General features: G+C 37.5%; 1 protein-coding gene across 2 annotated transcripts in view; it reads left to right on the top strand.

Annotated features, from left to right (window-relative positions):
• Nucleotides 1-12,122: 12,122 nt before the first annotated feature.
• The window catches only part of DNAAF4 (dynein axonemal assembly factor 4), a 76,772-nt gene continuing 62,468 nt past the window's right edge, over nucleotides 12,123-26,426 (top strand). The window contains exons 1-3 of one of the 2 annotated variants that reach the window (XM_065901430.1): nucleotides 12,123-12,299; nucleotides 12,695-12,842; nucleotides 19,504-19,637. In XM_065901430.1, coding sequence (XP_065757502.1) covers nucleotides 12,177-12,299; nucleotides 12,695-12,842; nucleotides 19,504-19,637 — 405 coding nt within the window. In that variant the 5' untranslated portion in view covers nucleotides 12,123-12,176. The remainder of the gene's footprint in view (nucleotides 12,300-12,694; nucleotides 12,843-19,503; nucleotides 19,638-26,426) is intronic. The other variant, XM_065901431.1, reaches the window with a different exon arrangement.

The following is a 26,426-nucleotide window of genomic DNA, read 5'->3' as shown; positions in this document are numbered from 1 at the left end:
ACAATATAAAGAAATCCAATTTGTGTGTGTGTGTGTGTATGTGTGTGTGTGTGTATGTTTAGACTCCCAACTCTGCCTAGTGGTAGGAAAAAAACTTCAATAATAGGTTACCCTGAAACCTGCTGACTTTAATCATCCAGGTAAAATATCAGGAGTTTTCTTCTAATATTCTTTTACATTTGTTTGTCTTGAACAAACTGAGTGCTAGTACTTATTGTCCAACATACTATGGTAATTGTTTGTAATAGTAAAATATATATATAAGCAATGATTTTTAAAGGGAGCTCGAGAGTTTTTGGATTTCTTTTTTGCAGTGTGTAAAGGTTTCATATGCATGAACATTTGTGCTATTTAAGATTTTTTTAATTAAAAAAAAGTTTAATTAAAAGCATCCCGATTCCCAAAGTTCATTTGTAAATAGTGGTTTAGAACTCTGTATAAGATGATTAGATTCTTAGGGACGCTCATAAAGGCTTATTTACACCATCATGTAGTTAACAATATTGTATCATACTGAGTGCTCAGTCCTCTTTAGGGAATCAATCAATGTAGGAAGGAGAAAGAAGCAGAGGTCTTTCCCTTTTTCTGATTTGGTTCAGGAAGGTTGAGTTGTTTGGTGTGTTTCCCAGTTGCCCTCTTCCCATCCTAAACTCTCAAGTGGAATGCTATATAAACCAACTTGCTTTGTGCCTTCCTGGATGCTCTGTACTTCAAAATTTCATATCTTTCCTCTAATCAGAATTCTCATTTCTTTGTTGGCTGTGGTTGGCTAGATTTTGAGGGGACAGTCTTTTGCAGCAAGATTTGAACAAAGATAATGAAGTGGGATTAAATTTCTCTTTTTTTAAAGACTTTATTCAGAATGAATCTTTAATATCTTTGATTTCATACAATATGATCACATTTAGGCACCATGGAAAGCAGTATTTTTATCAAATTGACTGATACGTTCTTGAGAGTACTTCCCAATCTCCTTTAGGTTGTGGAGACTTCTCACAATTTATTTTCCTCTACTTCTGAACTCAGAGATTTTTTTCTCATTTCCAAATTTTAGCAACTTCCCCCTTTTCTCTATTCCATTTATCTGATAAAGCAGCATAGAAGTTATATCTGTAATTTTCCCACTCTTGGTACAGTGATGGGCTTAGAGGCATCCCTGGAGTAAAGGGACTAGGGATGGGATTAGTATCTCCCAAGACAAGGGGTCTAGGGCAAATAAAGGGAAGAAAGTTTTCATTGAAGACTTTTAATGAAACCCAATGGATAAGCTTCGTCTTTGTCATATTTTGTCGAAACACATTACTTGTAATTATATTAAAACTTACTCTAAATACCTGTACTTCTCTTGTTCTGTATGTAGGTGATGTAGATGATGTTGCTTGTTAGTTAAAATATCTTTTACAAAAGAAAGTCCTGCTTCTTATCATGATGTATGTGACTTAAATGACTGTTTCATATTAAAACTATTTCTTCCTTATGTACTGCTTACATATACCTCTTTTTGGGATATTAGTTCAGTACTTTTATACAAATCTGAGTGTGTTCCACATTGGTGACATGTATTTTTGCAGTAAATTTTTGTTTTGTTCTTAGAGCATGTTTAAAGTAACACATGCGCTAGTGCTGTGATCTGTGGCAAAATTACTGTAATTCAAATTGGAAAATAAAATGTTTCCAGACTTTGTCCAACATTTATTCCTATGACAAAGGAAATTACTATGTAATACTAATTATTTCATATGCTGGTATGTTTAAGCTACTCTATGAAGTATGTGAGACATCAATATTTATGGGTTAGTAGATGGCCTGATGTCTTTGAAATGGGAGAGAGGGGTAAAATTTGGTGTTGGCAATTCATAGCACTCATAATACAATAAATACTTCTTAAAAATTTGATCTTCCTCTTACAGTTATAATTTACTAAGGAATTACCTTAATTTGACAGTGCATATTCAATTTTTTTAGCCCATACCATTAAAATTATATATTAGACTTTGAACTTATTCTGATGTCTTCCAACCAAAAAAGATATCATTCACTCCACCGTAACCAAAATAAGTAGTAATGTTAATCTTCATTTATTAATAAACTATTAAAGTACCATAAAACTCCTCTAATTTACTTACAATTTATAACCATTGATACAAAACTTGAATGTTTACTTTGTACTATCTGATGAAAAGATTTGTTAATAAAAGTCATAATCAAGATTTTAAAGAAAAATGTTTAACCTTGGGAAAATTTTAAGCTTTTTAGAGACATTTATTTCAGAATACTAGTTTAAAAGCATTCTTTTGTCATTAAACCTTAAGTACCCAAAAGAATCATAATAGATAATACTTGGAAATTTGTATATTTGAAATTACGTGCTTAACAGAAAAAAAAAAGAATGCTTGTGAGTGCTTAAACTGCATATCTTTTAAAATATTCAAAATTTTAGACTTTTATCAATTTAACCTGAATTAACAAGGTTAATTCAGTGATGTATATTACAAGATTAATGTCTACCAATGTTATTCTAATGATCTCTCTATACAGCATCATTTTTGGCATGGTTGTTGTGGTATATTTTGTACATTTGACTGTTAGCTGTTGATAGAATTGACATAGCAATAAATCTGATTCAGTTCTTAAATTTTAAAAAATGCCAGATACAATACTGTGTCATAATCCCATTATACTTTATTTGAATGCCCAATGTTTTCATGGGTTTCTTTTTTTGTATTAAAAATTTAGTTTTACATGTTAGGGATTTTTTTTCTGGTATTTTCATATACAATCTTTTAGAACTGGGTCTGTTTCTATTTGAATCATAGAAGTTGAAAGAAGTATTCGTATTAAATGATTCATGAATTGCTTTGTGGAAAAATCTGAATAAAATATGAAATGACTAGGTTACCCCCAAATTGTTTATTTTCTTTATGTGGTAAATGTACAGGTTACAGTTTTCAGGGAAATAAAATTGGCTTGTTAACTGATTGGATATAGTAGATAATGGATAGTTTAACTGTCTAAGGGCTTCCAACTATTAAACCAAATAATTCTCAATTCTGAATACTTTTTAATAATTACTATAAATAATGGTAAGCCAATTCTCATTTTTCTTTTTAAGATATTTAACTCTTATAATTTCTTCCTTCTTATCCTTTTTCTTTCTTCCTTAAACACCGTGCTAGAATTTAAAATTGGATGAGTTTAACTTATCTCCACATTTTAGTTTTTTATTCTGTAGGTAAATAGTAAGACGGGTAGAGGTTCTATCAAACAGTCCATGTTATTGTTGGCCATTCTTTTCAGGGATCATGCTAAATGTCATTTGTGCATTGTATAAAGAATGTTATCAGTATATAGACCTACTATTAGTAGAAATTATGTATGGCAGGCTTTCTTGAATAATATGTATTGTAAGTTTGTTTCCTATTAGTGTTATGCTTCAGATTCTTTTAAATAAAGCTAGTTTTTAAAGAGAAAAATAACTGTTTTTTAAATGCTTGACTTTTATCAAGACAAGTAGGGGTTGAACAGTCTTGGCTTTGGGTAGGAGATGTCCTAGGAAACATTAAGCAGGGCAGTAGCGTACAATTTACCAGGAATTTACTTTTGTTGTTGTTTATTTATTTATTTTTGGCTGTGTTGGGTCTTCATTTCTGTGCGAGGGCTTTCTCTAGTTGTGGCAAGCGGGGGCCACTCTTCATCGCGGTGCGCGAGCCTCTCACTGTCGCGGCCTCTCTTGCTGCGGAGCACAGGCTCCAGACGCGCAGGCTCAGTAGTTGTGGCTCACGGGCGCAGCCGCTCCGCGGCATGTGGGATCTTCCCAGAGCAGGGCTCGAACCCGTGTCCCCTGCATCGGCAGGCGGACCCTCAACCACTGCGCCACCAGGGAAGCCCAAACCAATATTTTTGGACAGACTTTGCTATATACAACTTGTTTTTCCTGTGAAGTTTATACATAACACTGAGTCCTGAGTTTTCTTAAGAAAATGTGAGCATATCTCTATTTTGATTTTTACAAATTAGGACTCAGTTTTGTTAATAGAAAATTAATTGGAGAGGAGTGCTACAATCTCAGCAGCTTAGTGATCCCTGAAGTAGAGACACCGCTGTAGCAATATTAAGAACAAACTTGCCTGAATGATAAAATTAGTTTTACAAAAGACATCCAAAGTTTGCTTGAAGCAGCCATCAGGTGCCTTGAGTAAAAAGAGAATGCATAAAATGTGAATGTATCAGTTGATGCAAATTGGTATTAGAGGTAATAAAAGTGACAAAAATACAAGATAAAATTTGAATGAACAAAAGATTTATTTAAATGTGTGGAAGGAAAAAAAAAACAGGAAAAATGTATCTTACCTGTTGTAGGAAAGAGAAAAGTTGTACAGAGACTTCTGATCAAATAACATGAATTGATGCTCTAAGGTATCCCTTTGTTTCAAACATATAGCAATAATAAATATAAAAAGATACAATTGGGTTCAAAACCAACATAAATACATCCCAGGACAAGAAATAAAGAAAAAAGCATAAATGATGCTGAAGCAGCATCCTGCCTGACTCTGAGTCCAAAGCAGAAATTTGCAGTCAAAAATTCTAACCTGGCAGGGTAATGAGGTCTAAAGTGCTACTACATTTCAAAACTTAAGAGATGCAATAACACAATACTTAATGGGAAATGTATAGCTTTAGATAATTTTTAAGCCCAAAATATAATGCTAAGTGTTGATCTCAAGAGGATAAGAGAAGAATAAAAAATCCTAAGGAAAGTAGAAGGAAGGAAACAATAAAGAAAATAATAGGAAATAAAATAGAAAACAAACACTAGAGAGAAATAATAGGGCCACAAATAGGCGATTTTTATCTTTAAAAGATAAAAGATTTTATTTTATTGGGTTAGCCAAAAAGTTCATTCAGGTTTTACCATAAGATGTTATGGAAAAACCCAAATGAACTTTTTAGCCAACCCATATTTTAGAAGATTAATAATATTGATGAGCCTCTGGTGAAACTGATTTAAAAAGAAATGGCCGACAGAAATAACAGGAATGTAAAAATGGCAAAAAACATAGCACTGCTTTAAGCCTGGAGCGAGCTGGGATTCCTCTGCACTGCTGCCCCACATGTGAAAAAGGTTAAAAAGCAAACCTAGCTCCAACTGATACCTGGGACTCCAGCTTATAGGCCTAACATGGCAGAAGTGCACAGTTTTGTAATTTGCTCAGTTGATAACTGGTGTACAGTATCACCAAAGAATTCGAAAGTAAATTAGCATGTAACACTTGGCTGAATTGGAGTTCCTAGGACACAAATTAGAGGCAACTTAAAACTGCTAGAAAGGAAAGGATGAACCTAGAGGAAAGAAACAAAAATAAAGAAAAAAAAACCCACTCTAAATCAAAATTTCAAAACATAAGAAGAAAACTAATGATAAAAACAGCCAACCAACATCTTTTAAAATTTTGATCCACTCAAGATGAAAATGACAGCATAGCCTGAAAAAGGCTTTAAAGAGAAGTACCATTCAGGATCCTGAAAGGTAAACTAAAGAATTAAAATTACAAAAGCCAGTATGTAGATATTCATTCATTCAACATTTACTGAGTGTTATTTATATGTCAGGCACTGTTGTAAATGCTAAGAATATAGTGGTAAATCAAACAGACAAAAATCACTACACTCATGAAGTTTCTATTCTGTAGAGACAGAAAATAAGTAAACTAAAAGTGTATTAGAGAATAAGTGCTAAGAAGAATAAAAAAGGGAATGGGATAGGAAATGCTGAGCCTGGTAGGGTGAGAGGTGCTAGATCAAATAGTAAGAGTATGTTTCATTTCGTAAGAAGCTGCCAAAGTGTCCTTCAAGTGGCTGTACCATTTTGCATTCCCACCAGCAATGAATGAGTTCCTCCACATCCTCACCAGCATTTGGCGTTGTCACTGTTCTGGATTTTGGCCATTCTAATATGTGTGTAGTAGTGGTATCTCATTGTTTTAGTTTGTATTTCCCTGATGACATATGATGTGGAGCATCTTTTCATATGCTTATTTATCAACTGTGTATCTTCTTTGGTGAGCTGTCTGTCAAGGTTTGGCTCATTTTTTAATCAGGTTGTTTGTTTTCTAATTGTTTCCATTTTAAGAGTTTATGTATTTTGGATAACAGTCCTTTATCATATGTATCTTTTGCAAACATTTTCTCCCATTCTGTGTCTTGTCTTTTCATTCTCTTGATAGTAGTGTCACCCACAGAGCAGAAAAATTTTATTTTAATCAAGTCCAACTTATCAAGTATTTCTTTCATGAATCATGCCTTTGGTGTTGTACCTAAAAATTTATCACCAAATTCAAGGTCATCTAGATTTTCTCCCATGTTATCTTCTAGGAGTTTTATAATTTTGCTTTTTACATTTAGGTCTGTGATCCATTTTGAAATCACTTTGTGAAGGTTATAACCGCTATGCCTAGATTCACTTTTTTGTATGCGGATGTCCAGTTGTTCCATTTGTTGAAAAGACTGTCCTTTCTCCAACACATTGCTTTTGCTTCTTTGTCAAAGATCAGTTGACTGTATTCCTGTGGGTATATTTCTGGGTTTTCTATTCTGTTCCACTGATGTATTTGTCTATCCTTTCACCAATACCACACTGCCTTGATTATTGTTCTTCAAACTTGATCTATAAATTTAATGCAATCGCAATCAAAATCCTAGCAAGTTATTTTGTGGATATTGACAAATTGATTTTACAGTTTATATGGAGAGGCAAAATACCCGGAATAGTCAACACATTACTGAAGGAGAACAAAGTTAGAGGACTGACACTACCCAACCTCAAGACTTGGCACAAGGTTGGCTAAGTCTTCTTGGAGATTTCTAGGGTGGTAGTATGTTTGGCTTTATAGAATGAGTTAGGAAATATAGTCTCTGTCTCTATCTTCTGAAAGAACTGTAGAGATTGGTATAATTTCTTCCTTAATGTTTGGTAGAATTCACTAGCGACCCCCATCTGGGCCTGGAGCGATCTCTTCTGGAAAGTTATGGATTATTGACTCAATTTCTTTAATAGATATAGGCCTATTCAGATTGTCTATTTCTTCTTGTGTGAGTTTTGGCAGATCATGTCCTTCAGGGAATTGGCCCATTTCTTGTAGATCATCAAATTTTGTAGGCATAGAGTTGTTCATAGTATTCCTTTGTTATCCTTTCTATATCCATGTTGTCTGCAGTGATATCCCCTCTTTCATTTCTCATATTACTTATCTGTGTCCTCTCCCTTTTCTTCCTTAGGTAACCTGGCTAAGGGCTTGTTGATTTTATTTTCAAAGATTTTATTTTCAAAGGTTTGTTTTATTGATTTTTTAAAAATTTCATTGATTTATGCTCTAATTTTTAATTATATCATTTTTTAATGCTACTTTGGATTTAATTTGCTTTTCTTTTTCTAGCTGCCTAAGGTAGAAGCTTAGTTGATTGATTTTTAAATCTTTCTCTAATATATGCATTTAATGCTGTAAATTTCTCTCTACTCAGTTAAACTCTGATAAAACCCTAGAGGTTAGGCTCTGGTTAAATAGTTTCTCCCGAGGTCAGATCTTGCTGAGAACAAATGCTTTGGCATATTTCAAAATGGTTCCTTTTCCCTTCCCCCTGCTGGGAGCATGAGAATATTTTTGTGCAGTATTCACTGTGAGAACCTGGTAGAACTTCAGGAAGTAAAACTCACAAAAGGGTTGGGGGCTCCCTGATGACTGGGGTCCCTCTGGAGTTTTTATCTCTCAGACTTGCCCACAGTGGGCCTCCAGCAATTTGTCAACTACATTCAGGTTTTCCTACCTCGGCACTAGTTCCCACGGAGGTTTCTGCTCTGATTGGTTGTGATTCTCTATAGATACAATCTTTCCCATCAGGGGCGCAGGGGTTTGCCCTGTGACCTCACTTTTCTTGTGGAGCTAAGAAGAGTTGTTGATTTTTCATTTTGTTCAGCTTTTTACTTGTTGGGATGGAGTGGTGACTTCCAAGCTCTGTACATGCCAGATCAGAAACTAGAAGCACTTAAAATTTTTTTAAAAAACTGATACGCTAAAACAAGTCTAATAGGAAAAATCATTGAGATCTATACTTTGTAAATGTCAATCTAAGATATTTGGGCCAAAATAAAAGGAAAAGTATAAATAGATAGCTCACACTGTCCACATGAGCTCTACCTATATATTCTTGTCTAGCTGTATATCACATTGCGTTTTTCTAAAGAGCAAATTTAAAATAGTAAAATAGCGAATGCATTTAAAACCTAGTACCTAGATTTTGCTCTTGAAAGCTATCCCCCGTTAAAAAGAACTAATGGTTCTTGGAGAATGACTGATTCCGTTTCCCAGAGGAGAAAAAAAAAAGGAAAAAAATTCAAACTGGGTCTAAATCATTTTTGTTCCAAGAATAAAGGATTTTGAAAAGGCTGGGGTGGTGTTAAAAAAGTCATAAATCAGCCTTTCCCAATGGCCAAATTTGACAGTTTGACCATCAAAAAATAAACAAATTTTAGTTAATTCATTTTAGGTGAAGAATAATAAATCAGATTTAATTTTTGCTTCATAATGTACATTTTCACTCCCTAAGAGCCTCACAATACATAAGGAGAAAATAAGGACCCTTCTCTATTATAGAGCTTGTTTTTAAAAATTTTACTTTAATTTTGTAATATTTGTTACATAAAAAATGATACAGATATTTGTATATGTACGTTATGAATCAAAAGATGAATAAGGCAAATCCATCACCAAAATTAGAGAGAGAAAAAAATTGGCAATTTCTTTGATGGTCTCTGATGGCATGCTTTGTTGTAATGAACAAAATCAAACAAAAAATAATTTGGGGTGTTCTCTCGATTTTCCTAGGGAACCAGCCAATAGGACCTGGACCTCCTGTCTTCCGGTGGGAGGGGCTGCATCTGACGCAGCTTGCCAGGGTACTAGTAATATTTTTCTTCCAACTAAATCTTTCCATGTGAATCAAGGTCTCCAGATATTGGGTAGCTGGCTTTCACAGATAAGTCTTGTAGTTTGCACCTAAACCAAGATTGCCTGGGTCCCAATAACTTCCCTCCCGAAAAGGTTCCTTTCATGTTTGCCCTATAAGAAGGGAGAACAGCAAGGGGATGGAATTCCTCTCCTGTAATGCAGAGCTACACTGCAGATGGAGCATAGTGCTCTGGCCCCAGTGTGTTTCTCCTTGGGATGATGGGAGAATGGGGAAACCTGTGGTTTTTCTTGGCTTTGTTTCTCCTTTCCTCCATTAAAACCTCTCTCTTAACCTAGTGGGTCACAGACTTTGGTGTGTATCAGCATTACCTGGTGGGCTTGTTAAAACACAGATTGCTGGGCCACAGTTCCAGATTATCTGGTCCAGCAGGTCTGGAGTGGGGTCTGGGAATTTGCATTTCTAGCAAGTCCCCAGGTGATGCTGATATTGTTGTCAGGGGACCACACTTGGAGAAACTTTGTCTAAATTCATGCAGTGTGTCTATGTAGAAATCAGCTTTTCTGGCTACCACAAAGGGTGTCATTTGCAAGACTTTCACCTAGGAGTTAACCATTATCCTTTCTTACACCTTAACTTGTACCACATATGTATAGATAGGAATCCTTAACCAACAGATTTGGTTTTCATTATTTTCAAGTTTTATATAAATGGCATTGTTCCTTAAGGGTCTTATAAGACTTGCTTTTTTCCACTCATCCATCCAGTGTAAAGTAAAATTAATTCATTTTTACTGTTGTATGATATTCTTTTGTATGAATATACCTATTGATAGATATTTGGCTTGTTTTTAGGTTTTTGCTAGAAGCTGCTATGAACAGTTACTTCTTTACCCAATCATAGAGTTACGCTCTCTTTAAGAAAGGACCCAATCTAGAGGAAACCCTCCCTCCCTTAGATCTTCCCTCCAGTTCTGACACCCCCTTACTGAGAATCAATGTGGTGTGTGCTCAATGACTAAATAAACTCAACTTGTTCAACTACAGGTGCCCCTGTGGTCTTTGACTGAAGGGCATTGAAAAAATATATATCTTGCCATTCTTTATTGTGCCTTTTGGTGAGCACCAGTTCTTAATTTTAGTTCAAGTTTTCAATCTTTTTCCTTTAGGGTAAGTGCTTTTGATGTCATACTTAAGAAATGCTTTCTTACTCCAAGATCATACAAACACACACATGTATTTGTGTATGTGTATATATAGAGTATATATATGTTTTAAGCTTGTATGTCTTTAGTTCATCTGAAATTCATTTTTGTGTGTGACACCATATGCATGTAGAGAGCCAATCCCATTTTTTCCCATATGGTGACGATTTCTCCTAGCACCCAATGTATTCAATAGTCATTCCTTTCTTTGCTTTTCCCCACTTATGTGCACAGTCACTTTTGCCATAAATCAAATTTCCATCTGCACTCGAGTTAGATTAAGATTTTTTGTTTTTTAAATCTAATAGGAAACACAGATTAAGACTTTTAACACTGAATTAGTTTCAAGGCTTGTTAAACACTTTTTAGATAAGTACCTGTCTTGAAACAATGTATAAAGATTAATGGTGTTTTAAATTGGTATCAGCTGATGTAATGATTCAGCAATAAAACTGATCAAGTTTTTTTTTAAAAAAGACATAACTCACTCAGAGTGTAAAAAGTTTCATAAGACTGGTAGTCAGGGGAACAATGTCACTACAGAGGTTTGTATGTGCTTAACAAAGTGATTGCTAACGAATTTTCCTGAAACTCCGAAACAGAACAAAGTATCCTTTTTATTTTCTATACATATATTATATCACTTGTGTTTTTATATAGTAGCAGAATCTACACTTTAACATTTTATATAATAGGAATGCATAAACTCTGTCTTTTGAAGACACAGGAGAGTTTGAAACAAAATGGTAAAAGTAGGAATTGAACACAAGGGGGAAAAATTGCCAAAAGCAACATAAAAAAGTATCTATAGGATTGATTGTTAGGTTTCTCCGATTAGGAGGACAAGCGAAAAGAAGTCTAACATGGCCCCAGTATTCAAAGTTACAGATCCTTGAGATGATGAACAGCTGACAAAATTAGGTAAGGTAGTGAGGGGTGCTCTGTTTGGGGGGTAAAAGATGATTTTTTTTTCCTCCCAAGTCTGCTGCTCCTTAGCTTTCCTCAAGGACTTTTTCAGGAGCTTTTAAATTTGTATTAATGACTTCCGAAAGTAAAATGTTAAAAATCCCCATTCCTAGATGGCAAATAGTTTGTAGATGCTTAATTTTCATGTCCTTTTTTTTTTTTTAACATCAAATTCCAGTAATTTATAAACTGTGTCTCCAGAAAGCATCCCAAGGAAAGAACATTGGAATAGGAGTTAGGGGGTCAGGATCTTAATCACAGTTCAGCCGCTAATCCATGTGGCAATGGGGTTGGGTATATGGATCTCAGATTCCTTAAATACTGCATGTGGGAATACTACATGATCTTTAAGTTTCCTCTCAGCGCTAAAGTTACAAATCTCCTTAAACAACTGTAAAACATATCCGTGTCAATTCAACTTATCCTACAGTTGAGTTGCAGCCAAGCATTCGCCAGGTGAGTCATATGGTCGTTTCGCGCCAGTTCTCAAACCAAGGAAAGAACCCTACCTACATGCTTGTGACGGGCTTTAGGTTGATAGGATTTTAAGGACTACAATAATACAGGCAAGCTCCTAGGCCAGAAGGTCAGTATGAGCTGGAAACTTCCAAAACAGGAACACCAAATGGTGCTAACTTCTACAGCCCCCGTCAGAACAAACAAAAGGCCAGGGCTGCAATGGCGCGTGAACGTCGCACCTGCTTCTCGCGGGTTACGCTTTCCCACATCCTTTTTTGCATTTTCAAGCGTGAAGCTCTTTTTTTGCTTAAGCGGAAGTGGGTCTGCTACTTCGCAGATTCGCTTGGACTGCGGGTGAGAGATAAGACCTCAGGTAACGGTAACACTCCCGCCAGGGGCGCCCAAGCAGTGGCGACCGGAGTCCGCAGGTCGACCGCAGTGGCGCGCCCGGGGCACGCTGGGAACGGGGGAGGGTGGTGCCGCGGCCCGGCCTGACCCGGAAGGGCTGGCCTGTGGTAACCCCGGCTTCCCTAGCAACCGAGCGGGCGCGCGTCCTCCCCAGCCTCTCCGGACGCCTCCCGGGATGCCCCTGCAGGTTAGCGACTACAGCTGGCAGCAGACGAGGACTGCGGTCTTCATCTCTGTGCCCCTCAGAGGCGTCAGCGTCAGGGACGCGGACGTGTTCTGCACGGAAAACTATCTGAAGGTAGGAAAGCGAGTCGTGCCAGCCGGCAGGGTGGGGGAGCCGGGGGTGTGGTCCGAAGCGGCTGCAAGGGCGCGGCTATGGACCTGCAACAGGCGCGTCCTTGCAGATAAGCATCCTAAAATTTTAGTCCTATTAAAAATAAAACAAAGCAAAACAAACAAAACAAAATACGAATCCCATACAGGTGACACCTCGTCTGTAGACAGATGTCACCAGGTCAGAGATTATTTTATCCAGGATTTCCTCATATGCCGTGCTTTTATCGTGACCTGGAATATATTTATAGAAGGAATTTAAGAAAATGATTTAGGCTTATTTCTTATCACTTATTTCTTAACGGGAGTGTCTTTCATTTGTGTAACTAAATGGACTTCCGTTTTCCCCCTTCTGAATAGGTGAACTGTCCTCCATTTTTATTTGAGGTGTTTCTCTATGCTCCCATAGACGATGAGAGCAGCAAAGCCAAGATTGGAAATGACACTATTGTTTTCACTTTACACAAAAAAGAAGCGGCCATGTGGGAGACCCTTTCTCTGTCAGGTGGTAAGTTCTTTACTAAAAGACGTTCAGCTGGTTGTGCTTTTATACTTTATACCATTTAAAATTTTCTCTTTCGAAATTTATGTTGCTATTCTAGGAAAACGAAATAGACACATAGCATGATTTAAAAGAGTTAGTGCTTCAGCTGCCTCTTAAAATAAATCACCTAATTCCTGAGTAATCGAATTACTCAAAAATTAGAGTCCGTTAATACTAGCTTTTAAAGGATGTGGGCTCCTATCTTCAGGGGATAAGGCCTCCCAATATGGCCTTTATTTAGCACTCATTTTGTATTAGGCATTAGTTCATCTGTTAATCCTCACAACAATCTATCACTTAGGTACCCCCCCCTTTTTTTTTTAAGGTGAGGCTACTGAGACACAGAAGGGTTGAGTAATTGCCAAAGGTCACGCAACTAGTAAGTGGCAGACAAGAAGTGGAGTCTTAGGACTTCTCTGGTGGTGCAGTGGTCGAGAGTCCGCCTGCTGATGCAGGGGACACGAGTTCGTGCCCTGGTCCGGGAAGATCCCACATGCTGCGGAGTGGCTAGGCCCGTGAGCCATGGCCACTGAGCCTGTGCGTCCGGAGCCTGTGCTCCGCAATAGGAGAGGCCACAACAGTGAGAGGCCAGCATACCACAAAAAAAAAAAAAAAAAAAAAAAAATGGAGTCTTGGCAGTTTGACTCTAGAGCAGTGTTTCACCTACGGAACTTTTACAGAATACAGATGTCTGAATCTCACCCTAGACCAATCAAATCAGTTTCTGGGAGTGAGACTGAGACCTAGGTACTGGTAGTTTTAAAAACGCTTTTTGGGAATTATAATGTACAGTCCAAGTTGAGATCCCCCATTCTCTGTACTCTTAATCAGTATTCTTCTGCCAAGATCAGCTTTGTGGGTCAGTAATTGCCCTATACTGCTTTAGCTCTGTTATCTTCCTCCCTGATCTAGTTGTCATGTTTTCTTGTGTTTTCTATCTACTGCCTGATATTTCTCTTAGGTCTTTGGCGTTAAGTCTTGAGTTAGGACTATTGAGAAATGGGGAAATGGCAGCCATTCTTTATGTTAATGTTTTCTTGGTATCTTGCTGTGGAATTTAATTTTTTAATCCCTAGGACCAGGTGGAATTTTTCTCTAAAATGTGGTATTCAGCTCAGAAAATACTGGTTAAGGTAGGTTACCATAGCCAGCTTACTTTAGTTCTTTATTGAGCCCCAGAATAACTGAGGAGTTTTTAAAAACCAGATACCTGCTCTCCTACCCCTGCCTTCCTTTTTGATTCAGGTCTGAGATGGGGCCTGGGAATATGTCATGAAACACACCCAGGGTGTTCTGACTTCGTACCTAAGATTAAATGTAAAGACTTTGATTTATTTCAGCTGTTGTTGATAATCTTAATTTTGAAGTTAGATGGGACTAGAACCATCATCTGTTATAATGGCTTCTTTTAAAATAGATTGGGGGTTGAGAACTCCCCAGATGATTATGATGCCTGGCCAGGTTTGAGAACCACTGACGTGTGTGTGTGTGTGTGTGTGTGTGTGTGTGTGTGTGTGTGTGTGTGTGTCTTGATTTCCCCAGGTAACATTTTGTCCACCAACTTTTTAGGCTATAAAGAAGAGTCATATCCATAAACCTGTTACTTTCCCCTGTTTCTGACATGAAACACTTTCTTCTATGTCAAATTCCCTTCTTAAACTGGTTGGCCACTTTATTCAGGAGTGGGAAGGGAATTTTCTAATCATAACCTTCCTCTCTAATTTAGATATCTGCTTTCATTGCACAGGTGCTTGAGTCTTCTCTTTCATGGTTATATGGTCAACTATTCCAAATTTTGACCATTTAAACTAAGGGTTGGCAAATTTTTTCTGTAAAGGACCAGATAATATTTTGGATTTTGTGGGCTATGTAGTCTGTGTCACAATTACTCAGCTCTGTTATTGCAGAACAAAAGCAGCCATAGACAATATGTATTTATTGATGCTGAAATTTCAATTTATTCTAATTTGTATATGTCATAAAGTAGTACTATTCTTTTGATTTTTTTCAACTATTTAAAACTGTAAAAATTATTCTTAGCTTATGTGCTGAAAGAAATCAGGGAGCAGGTTGGGTTTGACTGTAATTTGCCAGTTAGACTAATCAAAACAGTCTTAAAACTGACTTATATAACAAGTAATGAACATCGATTTTACTTCAGAAACCAGGTTTGAGATTCTTTTAGAAGTCAAACTCAGTTTCAGATGCAATTCAGTGAAATTGTTTAACAATCTGTTTTTCACACCAGTCTATACTCCAAGCCTGCCTCCCTCATTATTCAAAACATACTCGCTCCATTTTTTTCTGAAGTTCCTTCTTGATCCATTTTTCGTTTCTTTTAGATATGGAGCATTTCACTTGGAAACTTGATTTTCTTTTAATTACTTCTGCCCCTGAAACTGGTCCAACTGTCTGCCACTCTGTTACTAAGCAGGTGGTTTGGGGAGAGACTTCTGAAGTAATTTCAGTCCTAATTCCCAGCCAAGATCTTGGATGGGTAAAAATTCCATACTCTTTACTTATTTTTAACTGAAATTAATATTCCCTTCAACTATGAATGTAGACAACAAACAACAGTAGTGTCAATAAAAATCACAAATATGTTCATATCACAGGTACCTCTAACTTTTATATACACTACTTTGAAATTATAGTATTTATTAGACATTTTGCTATGTATTATTTAATGCATTAATAAAGAAGCACATACTTGTATATCACAAATTTATTTTTTAATATTTTGTGTTTTAATATAACTAGTTTTCTTTGTGTATTTTTTCATATATTTTAAAACGCTATGAAGGTGTGTATAAAACTACTAGTCATCCCTCCACTCCTGCCATTCTTTTTTTTTTAATCAGAAACAGTGAATATATATTTTATTTTTTTTAAACATCTTTATTGGAGTGTAATTGCTTTACAATGGTGTGTTAGTTTCTGCTTTATAACAAAGTGAATCAGTTATACATATACATATGTTCCCATATCTCTATCCTCTTGCATCTCCCTCCCTCCCACCCTCCCTATCCCACCCCTCCAGGCGGTCACAAAGCACCGAGCTGATATCCCTGTGCTATGCGGCTGCTTCCCACTAGCTATCTACCTTACGTTTGGTAGTGTATATATGTCTATGCCTCTCTCTCGCTTTGTCACAGCTCACCCTTCCCCCGCCCCATATCCTCAAGTCCGTTCTCCAGTAGGTCTGTGTGTTTATTCCTGTCTTACCCCTAGGTTCTTCACGACATTTTTTCTCCCTTAAATTCCATATATATGTGTTAACATACGGTATTTGTCTTTCTCTTTCTGACTTACTTCATTCTGTATGACAGACTCTAGGTCTATCCACCTCATTACAAATTGGTACATGTCTCTTTTTGACTTAAGGTTTTCTCAGGGTATATGCCCAGTAGTGGGATTGCTGGGTCATATGGTAGTTCTATTTGTAGTTTTTTAAGGAACCTCCATACTGTTCTCCATAGTGGCTGTATCAATTTGCATTCCCACCAACAGTGCAAGAGTGTTCCCTTTTCTCCACACCCTCTCCAGCATTTATTGTTTATAGAGTTTTTGATGATGGCCGTTCTGACTGGTGTGAGATGATATCTCATTGTAGTTTTGATTTGCATTTCTCTAATGATTAATGATGTTGAGCATTCTTTCATGTGTTCGTTGGCAATCTGTATGTCTTCTTTGGAGAAATGTCTATTTACGTCTTCTGCACATTTTTGGATCGGGTTGTTTATTTTTTTGATATTGAGCTGCATGAGCTGCTTGTAAGTTTTGGAGATTAATCCTTTGTCAGTTGCTTCATTTGCAAATATTTTCTCCCATTCTGAGGGTTGTCTTTTGGTCTTGTTTATGGTTTCCTTTGCTGTGCAAAAGCTTTGAAGTTTCATTAGGTCCCATTTGTTTATTTTTGTTTTTATTTCCGTTTCTCTTGGAGGTGGGTCAAAAAGGATCTTGCTGTGATTGATGTCATAGAGTGTTCTGCCTATGTTTTCCTCTAAGAGTTTGATAGTGTCTGGCCTTACATTTAGGTCTTTAATCCGTTTTGAGTTTATTTTTGTGTATGGTGTTAGGGAGTGTTCTAATTTCATACTTTTACACGTACCTGTCCAGTTTTCCCAGCACCACTTATTAAAGAGGCTGCCTTTTCTCCACTGTATATTCTTGCCTCCTTTATCAAAGATAAGGTGACCATATGTGTGTGGGTTTATCTCTGGGCTTTCTATCCTGTTCCACTGATCTATATTTCTGTTTTTGTGCCAGTACCATACTGTCTTGATTACTGTAGCTTTGTAGTATAGTCTGAAGTCAGGGAGCCTGATTCCTCCAGCTCCATTTTTCGTTCTCAAGACTGCTTTGGCTATTAGGCATCTTTTGTGTTTCCATTCAAATTGTGAAATTTTTTGTTCTAGTTCTGTGAAAAATGCCAGTGGTAGTTTGACAGTGATTGCATTAAATCTGTAGATTGCTTTGGGTAGTAGAGTCATTTTCCCAAAGTTGATTCTTCCAATCCAAGAACATAGTATATCTCTCCATCTATTTGTATCATCTTTAATTTCTTTCATCAGTGTCTTATAATTTTCTGCATACAGGTCTTTTGTCTCCTTAGGTAGGTTTATTCCTAGATATTTTATTCTTTTTGTTGCAATGGTAAATGGGAGTGTTTTCTTGATTTTACTTTCAGATTTTTCATCATTAGTGTATAGGAATGCCAGAGATTTCTGTGCATTAATTTTGTATCCTGCTACTTTACCAAATTCATTGATTAGCTCTAGTAGTTTTCTGGTAGCATCTTTAGGATTCTCTATGTATAGTATGTCATCTGCAAACAGTGACAGCGCTTCTTCTTTTCCAGTTTGGATTCCTTTTCCTTCTCTGATTGCTGTGGCTAAAACTTCCAAAACTATGTTGAATAAGAGTGGTGAGAGTGGGCAACCTTGTCTTGTTCCTGATCTTAGTGGAAATGCTTTCAGTTTTTCACCATTGAGGATGTTGTTGGCTGTGCGTTTGTCATTTATGGCCTTTATTATGTTGAGGAAAGTTCCCTCTATGCCTACTTTCTGGAGGGTTTTTATCAGAAATGGGTGTTGAATTTTGTCGAAAGCTTTCTCTGCATCGATGGAGATGATCATATGGTTTTTCTCCTTCAGTTTGTTAATATGGTGTATCACATTGATTGATTTCTGTATTTTGAAGAATCCTTGCATTCCTGGAATAAACCCCACTTGATCATGGTGTATGATCCTTTTAATGTGCCGTTGGATTCTCTTTGCTAGTATTTTGTTGAGGATGTTTACATCTATGTTCATCAGTGATATTGGCCTGTAGTTTTCTTTTTTTGTGACATCTTTGTCTGGTTTTGGTATCACACTCCTGTCCTTCTTATCACTCCCCTACTTCACACTCTCCTACCAAGTTTCTTCTCCCCTCCTGTTTTTTTCTTCTTCAAAGTCTAGATCCCTTCCTTATCCTTCTTCCCCTAAGATAATTTACCCCCTAAGGATCACAGCCTGCAGTTTCTAAAATACTGAGTGACTGAATAAAAAATAATTGTGAATGGTAAAGTCTGTATGTAACATGTCATGTTACTTTGTAATTTTTACTAAGGCTGGCTCTGTACTCTTCATATGTATCACTATAAATCACCATTTGTATTTTTGAAGGTGATTGATTATATCAGATGGTCTCAACCCATCTTCTCTTCTAGGAGACCCCCCAGAGATGATTTATTGTGACCAGGTTTATGAGCAAATAGCTCTAGTTTCTCAACAGAGAGAGAGGAGAATAAATGTGTTCTCTTTCCTCCCATCTTGTCCCCTCTGGCTCCCTTTCCCTCTCTCCCTCCCACTCATTCTACACTCCTCTCTCTCCCTTTTGTGACCCTCTCCTCCTCTCCCTCCCCTCTCTCCATCCTCATTCCCTCTGTTATTTCCCCTCTCCATTGTTCCTCTTCTCTCTTATTCATATCCTCCCTCTCTGTCTCTCTCTCTGTCTCTCTCTCTCTCTCACTCTCTCGCTCTGTTTGTCTATCTCTCTCAGTGCACAAAAGCATGCATTCTTTTTCTAAATTTTATTTATTTATTTTTGGCTGCATTGGGTCTTCGTCACTGTACGTGGGCTTTCTCTAGTTGTGGGGAGCGGGGGCTTCTCTTTGTTGTTGTGCACAGGCTTCTCATTGTGGTGGCTTCTCTTGTTGCGGAGCACGGGCTCTAGGCGCGGGCTTCAGTAGTTGTGGCACATGGGCTCAGTAGTTCTGGCTCTTAGGCTCTAGAGCACAGGCTCAGTAGTTGTGGTGCACGGGCTTAGTTGCTCCCCGGCATGTGGGATCTTCCCAGACCAGGGCTCACACACATGTCCCCTGCATTGGCAGGCGGATTTAACCACTGCGCCACCAGGGAAGTCCCAAGGCATGCATTCTGTACTAATTCATTACTATTACAGTTACTTGCTTACCTTTTAGTATTAGCTTCTTGACCAGTTTAATATTGAGATATGTTTTCACTTCTCCCTGTGAGGTTGGGTCCAAAAACATCTTATCCCAGATCAGTATGTAAGCAGTTTCTCCTAAGTAAAACAAATTCATCATGATCCTAATTTATTGATATTCCTTATGTTTTAGTTGACAAAGAGATGATGCAAAGAATAAGGGAGAAATCTATCCTACAAGCACAAAAAAGCGCAAAAGAAGCTATGGAAGCAAAAGCTTCGGCAAGGCGGGAAGATCAAAAATATACACTAAATGTCATGATGAAGGTAAGTTGAAGATCCATAGGAAAGTCCTTTAATTAAAGATATAGTAATTGCAATGATAATTTGTTGCAACCACTGTGTTTCCTCACCATTTTGTTCATACTTTGGTTACAGGCCTTGCTGTGTTATGTAGGCTATCTACTACTGATGTGTATTTCTGAAAATCTGTATGAAAGTTGAGAGTATAAGGTTGAACAATAGGTTTACTTGTTTGAGGGAAAATGCTCTATTTCCAGGGGAATAAAACAGTTATAAGGTTTTATGCTGTAAGTGTTTTACTTCTTTTTTAATCTTGGAATTATTGGACATGATTATTTAAAACAAGAAAAGCATAGATTTAACACTAAATATTGACCAATTAATATCTTTTAACTGTTGAGCCTTTCAAGTTAAATCTTTAATCAGCAATATATTTTTTGAGATATAATTCACATACCATACAGTTCACCCATTACAGGCTTACAATTCAATGGTTTTTAGTATATTTAGAGTTGTAAAACCATCACCACAGTCAATTTTAGAACATTTTTATCTCCCCAAAAAGAAACCCTGCACCCATTAGCAGTCACTCCCCATTCCTCCGAACCCCTAGCCCTAGACAACCAACAATCTACTTTCTATCTCTATAGGTTTACCTATTCTGACTAATTTTTACAAATAAGTTCCCATCTCAGATTCTCATTTTTGACATTTTGAAATGATTAAGGAATCTATAATAAGCATTATCTCATCAAGAGTCCTATGGACTCATGACTGTTCTTTTGCATTTGGGTCACTAGTATTGTTTTTATAATCAACAGTTCATAATTCCAAAGATTTCTCTGCTTCTTTTATCATTTTTACTTGACTTTTAAATGTCACCAATGGTTAATATACTTTTTTTTTACTTAATAATTGAACACGTGGTCATCCGTCCAAAGATTCCTGCTTTCTGTATACTTGATGAGTTCCACCTTTTCTTGATCATGTTAGCAATACTATCAAACTTTGGATCTTACGATTTTCCTGAATTTTAAAAAATAAAAGCAAAATACTATAAAATTTGTGGCAACAAATAAGTATTTACTGAACTAATAAAATAGTTAAACAATGGCACACACACTGCTGCATTGGTAAACATAACAAAGCTGAACAGTTGATTGGCAGGCAGTACCACAGTGCTATACCTTGAAGTTATTCGTCTACTGACATATGAAAGCCTGACTTTGGTAGTATTGGAAAGGTGCTTTAGGGGCATTAGTGTATAAAGAATGAAGCTATAGATCACACTGAAGTGATAGAACCTATGAAAGTCTATACCCTATACTACCAACTATTCATTTTGTCTGTCTCTTTCCCTGAGCAGTGTTGAGAGTTGAGACTACATTTTCTTTCATCCTTATCATAGCAGTTGCCAAGTAAATAGTAGGTGCTCAAACAGTTGAATGAATTAATGTGAATATATTGTTCGAGTACCCTGTAACCATAGTACAGTTCTATTCTGGTAGATAGATGTAGCTATTTTTACTCTGTGCAATATTAGACACCATTCAGAAAAGAGCAAAATAGAACTTTGATGTTCCATTAAGAGCAAATGAAGAGATATGACAAAAGGCAACTCCTTATTAGCTTAAACCATAAATTAGCTTAAAACTTGAATTACATATACCACAAAATAATGGGGGTTTTTTAGTAGTAACCTTTTCTTTTAAAAATTAATTAATTTATTTATTTATTTATTTTTAGCTGTGTTGGGTCTTTGTTGCTGTGCGTGGGCTTCTCCCTAGTTGCAGTGAGTGGGGGCTACCCTTTGTTGCAGTGTGCGGGCTTCTCACTGTGGTGGCTTCTCTTGTTGTGGAGCACAGGCTCCAGGTGCATGGGCTCAGTAGTTGTGGCTCATGGGCTCTAGAGCACAGGCTCAGTAGTTGTGGCTCATGGGCTTAGTTGCTCTGCGGCATGTGGGATCTTTCTGGACCAGGGCTCGAACCCGTGTTCCCTACATTGGCGGGCGGATTCTTAACCACTGCACCACCAGGGAAGCCCTAGTAGTAACCTTTTAAAAATAATTAGCAGGGCTAGTGCTAAGACTCACTGTGTCAGTTTGCTATGCTGTATAGTATAAGTCTGCTTGGGCTACCGTAACAAAATACCAAAGAGTGGATGACTTGAACAACACACATTTATTTTCTCACAGGTCTAGAGCCTAGAAGTCTCAGATCAAGGTCCATTGGGGTTGGTTTCTGGCTTGCAGGTAGCTGAGAGAGAGAAAAAAATCTCTGGTGTCTCTTCTTATTAAGAAACTAATCCTATTGTATCAGGGCCCCACCCTTATGACCTCATTTAACCTTAATTACTCCTCAGCAGCCCATTTCCAAGTGAGAGTTAAAGCTTCAACATATCTGGGGGAACACAAACATCTAGTCAATAACACTGTATAAAAACTATCCAAAATTTAGTAGCTTAAAACATTTATTTTCTCACGATTCTATATGTTGGTCAGGCTGTTCTTGTGGTCTGAGGTTGGCTTGATTGTGGCTGGAAGTTCTAGGATGGCCTCAGTCACATGTTTAGAGCCTTGCCAGGGAAAGCTGAGCCCCTCTCCATGTGGTATTTCATTCTCCAAGAGGCTAGCACAGGCTTCTTTACTTCATAGTTAGTGTTCCTGGTGGCAAGAACGGGAAAGACCTAATGCACAAGTGCTTTTAAAACCTCTGAAGTGGGAAAGCCCTAATGCACAAGCCCTTTTAAAGGCTCTGCTGTGTCACGTTTGCCAATGTCCCATTAGCCAAATGTCCCATATATCCAAGCCCAGATTAAGGGTTAGAGAAATAGACTGTACCTTTTCTAGGAAAGAAAGATTAAGTCACATTGCAAAGGGGCATGCATATAGTTATGGGAGGAACTTGTGGTCATTTTACAACTTAGTTGGAATTGAAAATGTTAGGATTTAAACAATAAAGATAATTTGATTGATCCAGCAGGAAAAGTTCTGCGATAGAGCAGTAAATCCAAGCTCTGACTCCATCTCTCTGCAGCATCCTTAGCACTGCTTTTTCTTTGTGTCTGCTTCATCCTTAGGCTGATAGGGAGATGATCCACATCTTCACATAAGCAGGGGCCAGCAGGAGACAGGCTGTCTATTCTGTTGGCTCCCTTTCAAGCCCCATAAAACAATTGCTTTAGGTATTGTGGAATGATATTTCAAATGGTAATCACTTTTACACATGTTCAAATAAATCTTTACTTCAAGTCTGTTGCTTCAAACTTGGTTTGCTGCATCCATTTCTCATTATCTTTGCTGCTGATCTATCATTCATTTAGCAGACATTTATTGAATACTGTGAAAGGTACTGAGACAGAGCTGAACAAATCAGTCTTCACTTTCTGTTTACTCATAGTATAGAGAGGGTGACAGACAAGAACAAACAAAGATTACACCGTAGTATGCATAAGAAGTCATGGGCAGATAAAGAGAAAACACTGGCAAAAGGTTGGTGTCTCAGTCTGAGAGGCTGGTCAGGAAATATGAAGCAATGTTGTTTGTGCTGAATACTGGAGAATAAGCCACAGTTACCTGGGGATAAATGGGAAAATGACGTTACAGTTAGTTTGGATAAGTGCCTGACAGAGTTTGGTACAACAAGGAACATTTGTTGATCAGAAATAAAATCTTGATATTTAGAAAAATCTCCTGAAGGGAACTCTTTAGGAATTTTCAGCAAGAATCCCAAAATAATTGGGTTTGTGTTTTGGAAAGCTCATTCTGGGGAGTGAGTTTGAGAGGTTGCAGGGTGGAGGCAGAGCTTTTGTATTCTTAAGACGAAAGGATTTTGAACATATTTATATGTTGAAGAAAGAAGCCAGTAAAGAGTGAGAGATTGATAATACAACTAAGAGAGAGGATTGATGATGAAGCAGTTTTTTTTTGGTGGTGGAATGAAGGTTGGAACAGGTGAAAAAATTAAATCTTAGGTAATAGGGGATATTTTATCTTTTGACCCTAAAGGGCAGGAGTAAAGAATAACTAAGCATTTGGAAAATTGTTAGAGACACAGATAGTTAAAGTAACCCTTTGTTTCCTTGGTGAAGGTAGCAAGGTCATCTACCAGACCGTGAAGAATTGAGGGGGCGTAGGAGTGATTAATGAAAGGTTGGAATATTCATGGCAGACCAATCTGAAACATGCTTTTTTCCCCCTCTTTATTTTGGACTGCTATTGCCTACTTTTCCTGTTTTCTTCACTCTTTTGTTTTGTAGGTTGCCTTCTTCTATTTTGAATATTTTGGTTTTATTTTGTTTTATTTTCTACTTTAGGGGACCCCATTTCCCACTAATTTTTAAACTAAACAGGTCAAATTTGAAGTGCTTTCTTCTGCTATTGTTTTCTTAAAGTTGAAGCTCAGAAACTTTAACTGTGAAACAACTTTGCCTGATCATGCAGATGAGGTATGAGTTGCTTTCTAGAGTTGTCTAGATTATACTATAGGGCCTTTAAAAAGCCCTTATCAGTGAAACCACATGCCCTGTTTATTAGAAGCATGTATAACTAAGGGATAGAAAGGCCACAAGTAACTACTTGCTCATTTTTTATTCTATGCAATTGTAAATGTGATTGTTTTGTTTATTTATTTATTTATTTGGCCTCATGGCTTATGGGATCTCAGTTCCCTGGCCAGGGATTGACCGGGGTCACAGGAGTGAAAGTCCGGAATCCTAACCACTAGGCCCCCAGGGAACTCCTGTAAATGTGATTGTTTTTTTAATTTCTCTTTCTGATAGTTCATTGTTAATGTGTACAAATGCAACAGATTTCTGTATGTTAAATTTATATTATCCAACTTTACTGAATTCATGTATTCTAATAGTTTTTTGCTGGCATCTTTAGGGTTTTCAATAGATAGTATCATGCCATCTGCAAACACTAACGGTTTTACTTCTTCCTTTCCAGTGTGGCTTCATTTTATTTCTTTTTCTTGTCTGGTTGCTATGGCTAGGACTTTCCATACTATGCTGAATAAAAGTGGCAACCTGTTTGCTATGGCTAGGAATTTCCATACTATGCTGAATAAAAGTGGCAAGAGTGGGCATCCTTGTCTTGTCCTAATCTTAGAGGAAATGGTTTCAGCTTTTTACCATTGAGAATGATGCTGTCTCTAGGTTTGTCATATATGGCCTTTATTATGTTGAGGTATGTTTGCTCTACACCCACTTTGTGGACAGTTTTTTTTTTTTTACATCTTTATTGGAGTATAATTGCTTTACAGTGTTGTGTAGTTTCTGCTGTATAACAAAGTGAATCAGCTATACATATACATACAGCCCCATATCCCCTCCCTCTTGCGTCTCCCTCCCACCCTCCCATAAAGCACTGAGCTGATCTCCCTGTGCTATGAGGCTGCTTCCCACTAGCTATCTGTTATACATTTGTTAGTGTATATGTGTAAATGCCACTCTCTCACTTCATCCTAGCTTACCCTTCCCCCTCCTGTGTCCTCAAGTGCATTCTCTACGTCTGCGTCTTTATTCCTGCCTGCCCCTAGGTTCTTCAGAACCTTCTATTTTTTTTTTTAGATTCCATATATATATGTTAGCATATGGTATTTGTTTTTCTCTTTCTGACTTACTTCACTCTATAGGACAGACTCTAGGTCCATCCATCTCATTACACATAACTAAACTTCATTTCTTTTTGGGACTGAATAATATTCCATTGTGTATATGTGCCACATCTTCTTTATCCATTCATCTGTTGATGGACACTTAGGCTGCCTCCATGTCCTAGCTATTGTAAATAGTGCTGCAATGAACATTGTGGTACGTGACTCTCTCTTTTTTTTTTTTTATTGCGGTACGCAGGCCTCTCACTGTTGTGGCCTCTCCCGTTGCGGAGCACAGGCTCCAGACGCGCAGGCTCAGCGGCTATGGCTCACGGGCCCAGCCGCTCCGCGGCATGCGGGATCCTCCCAGACCGGGGCACGAACTCGCGTCCCCTGCATCGGCAGGCGGACTCTCAACCACTGTGCCACCAGGGGAGCCCCCGTGACTCTTATTGAATTATGGTTTTCTCTGGGAATATGCCCAGTAGTGGGATTGCTGGGTCATACGGTAGTTCTATTTGTAGTTTTTTAAGAAACCTTCAAACTGTTCTCCATAGTGGCTGTATCAATTTACATTCCCACCAACAGTGCAAGAGAGTTCCCTTTTCTCCACACTCTCTCCAGCATTTATTGTTTGTAGATTTTTTGATGATGGCCATTCTGACTAGTGTGAGGAGCTACCTCATTGTTGTTCTGATTTGCATTCCTCTAATGATTAGTGATGTTGAGCATCCTTTCATGAGTTTGTTGGCAATCTGTATATCTTCTTTGGAGAAATGTCTATTTAGGTCTTTTGCCCGTTTTTGGATTGGGTTGTTTGTTTTTTTGTTATTGAGCTGCATGAGCTGCTTGTAAATTTGGGGGATTAATCCTTTGTCAGTTGCTTCATTTGCAAATATTTTCTCCCATTCTGAGGGTTGTCTTTTGGTCTTGTTTATGGTTTCCTTTGCTGTGCAAAAGCTTTGAAGTTTCATTAAGTCCCATTTGTTTATTTTTGTTTTTAGTTCCATTTCTCTAGGAAGTGGGTCAAAAAAGATCTTGCTGTGATTTATGTCTTAGAGTGTTCTTCCTATGTTTTCCTGTAAGAGTTTTATAGTGTCTGGCCTTACATTTAGGTCTTTAATCCATTTTGAGTTTACTTTTGTGTATGGTATTAGGGAGTGTTCTAATTTCACTCTTTTACATGTAGCTGTCCAGTTTTCTCAGCACCACTTAT

Source organism: Phocoena phocoena, chromosome 2, assembly GCF_963924675.1.
Source record: "Phocoena phocoena chromosome 2, mPhoPho1.1, whole genome shotgun sequence".
Lineage (NCBI taxonomy): Eukaryota > Metazoa > Chordata > Mammalia > Artiodactyla > Phocoenidae > Phocoena > Phocoena phocoena.
The sequence above is the reverse complement of the archived record's forward strand: the minus strand, read 5'-3'. Positions and strand labels throughout refer to the sequence as shown.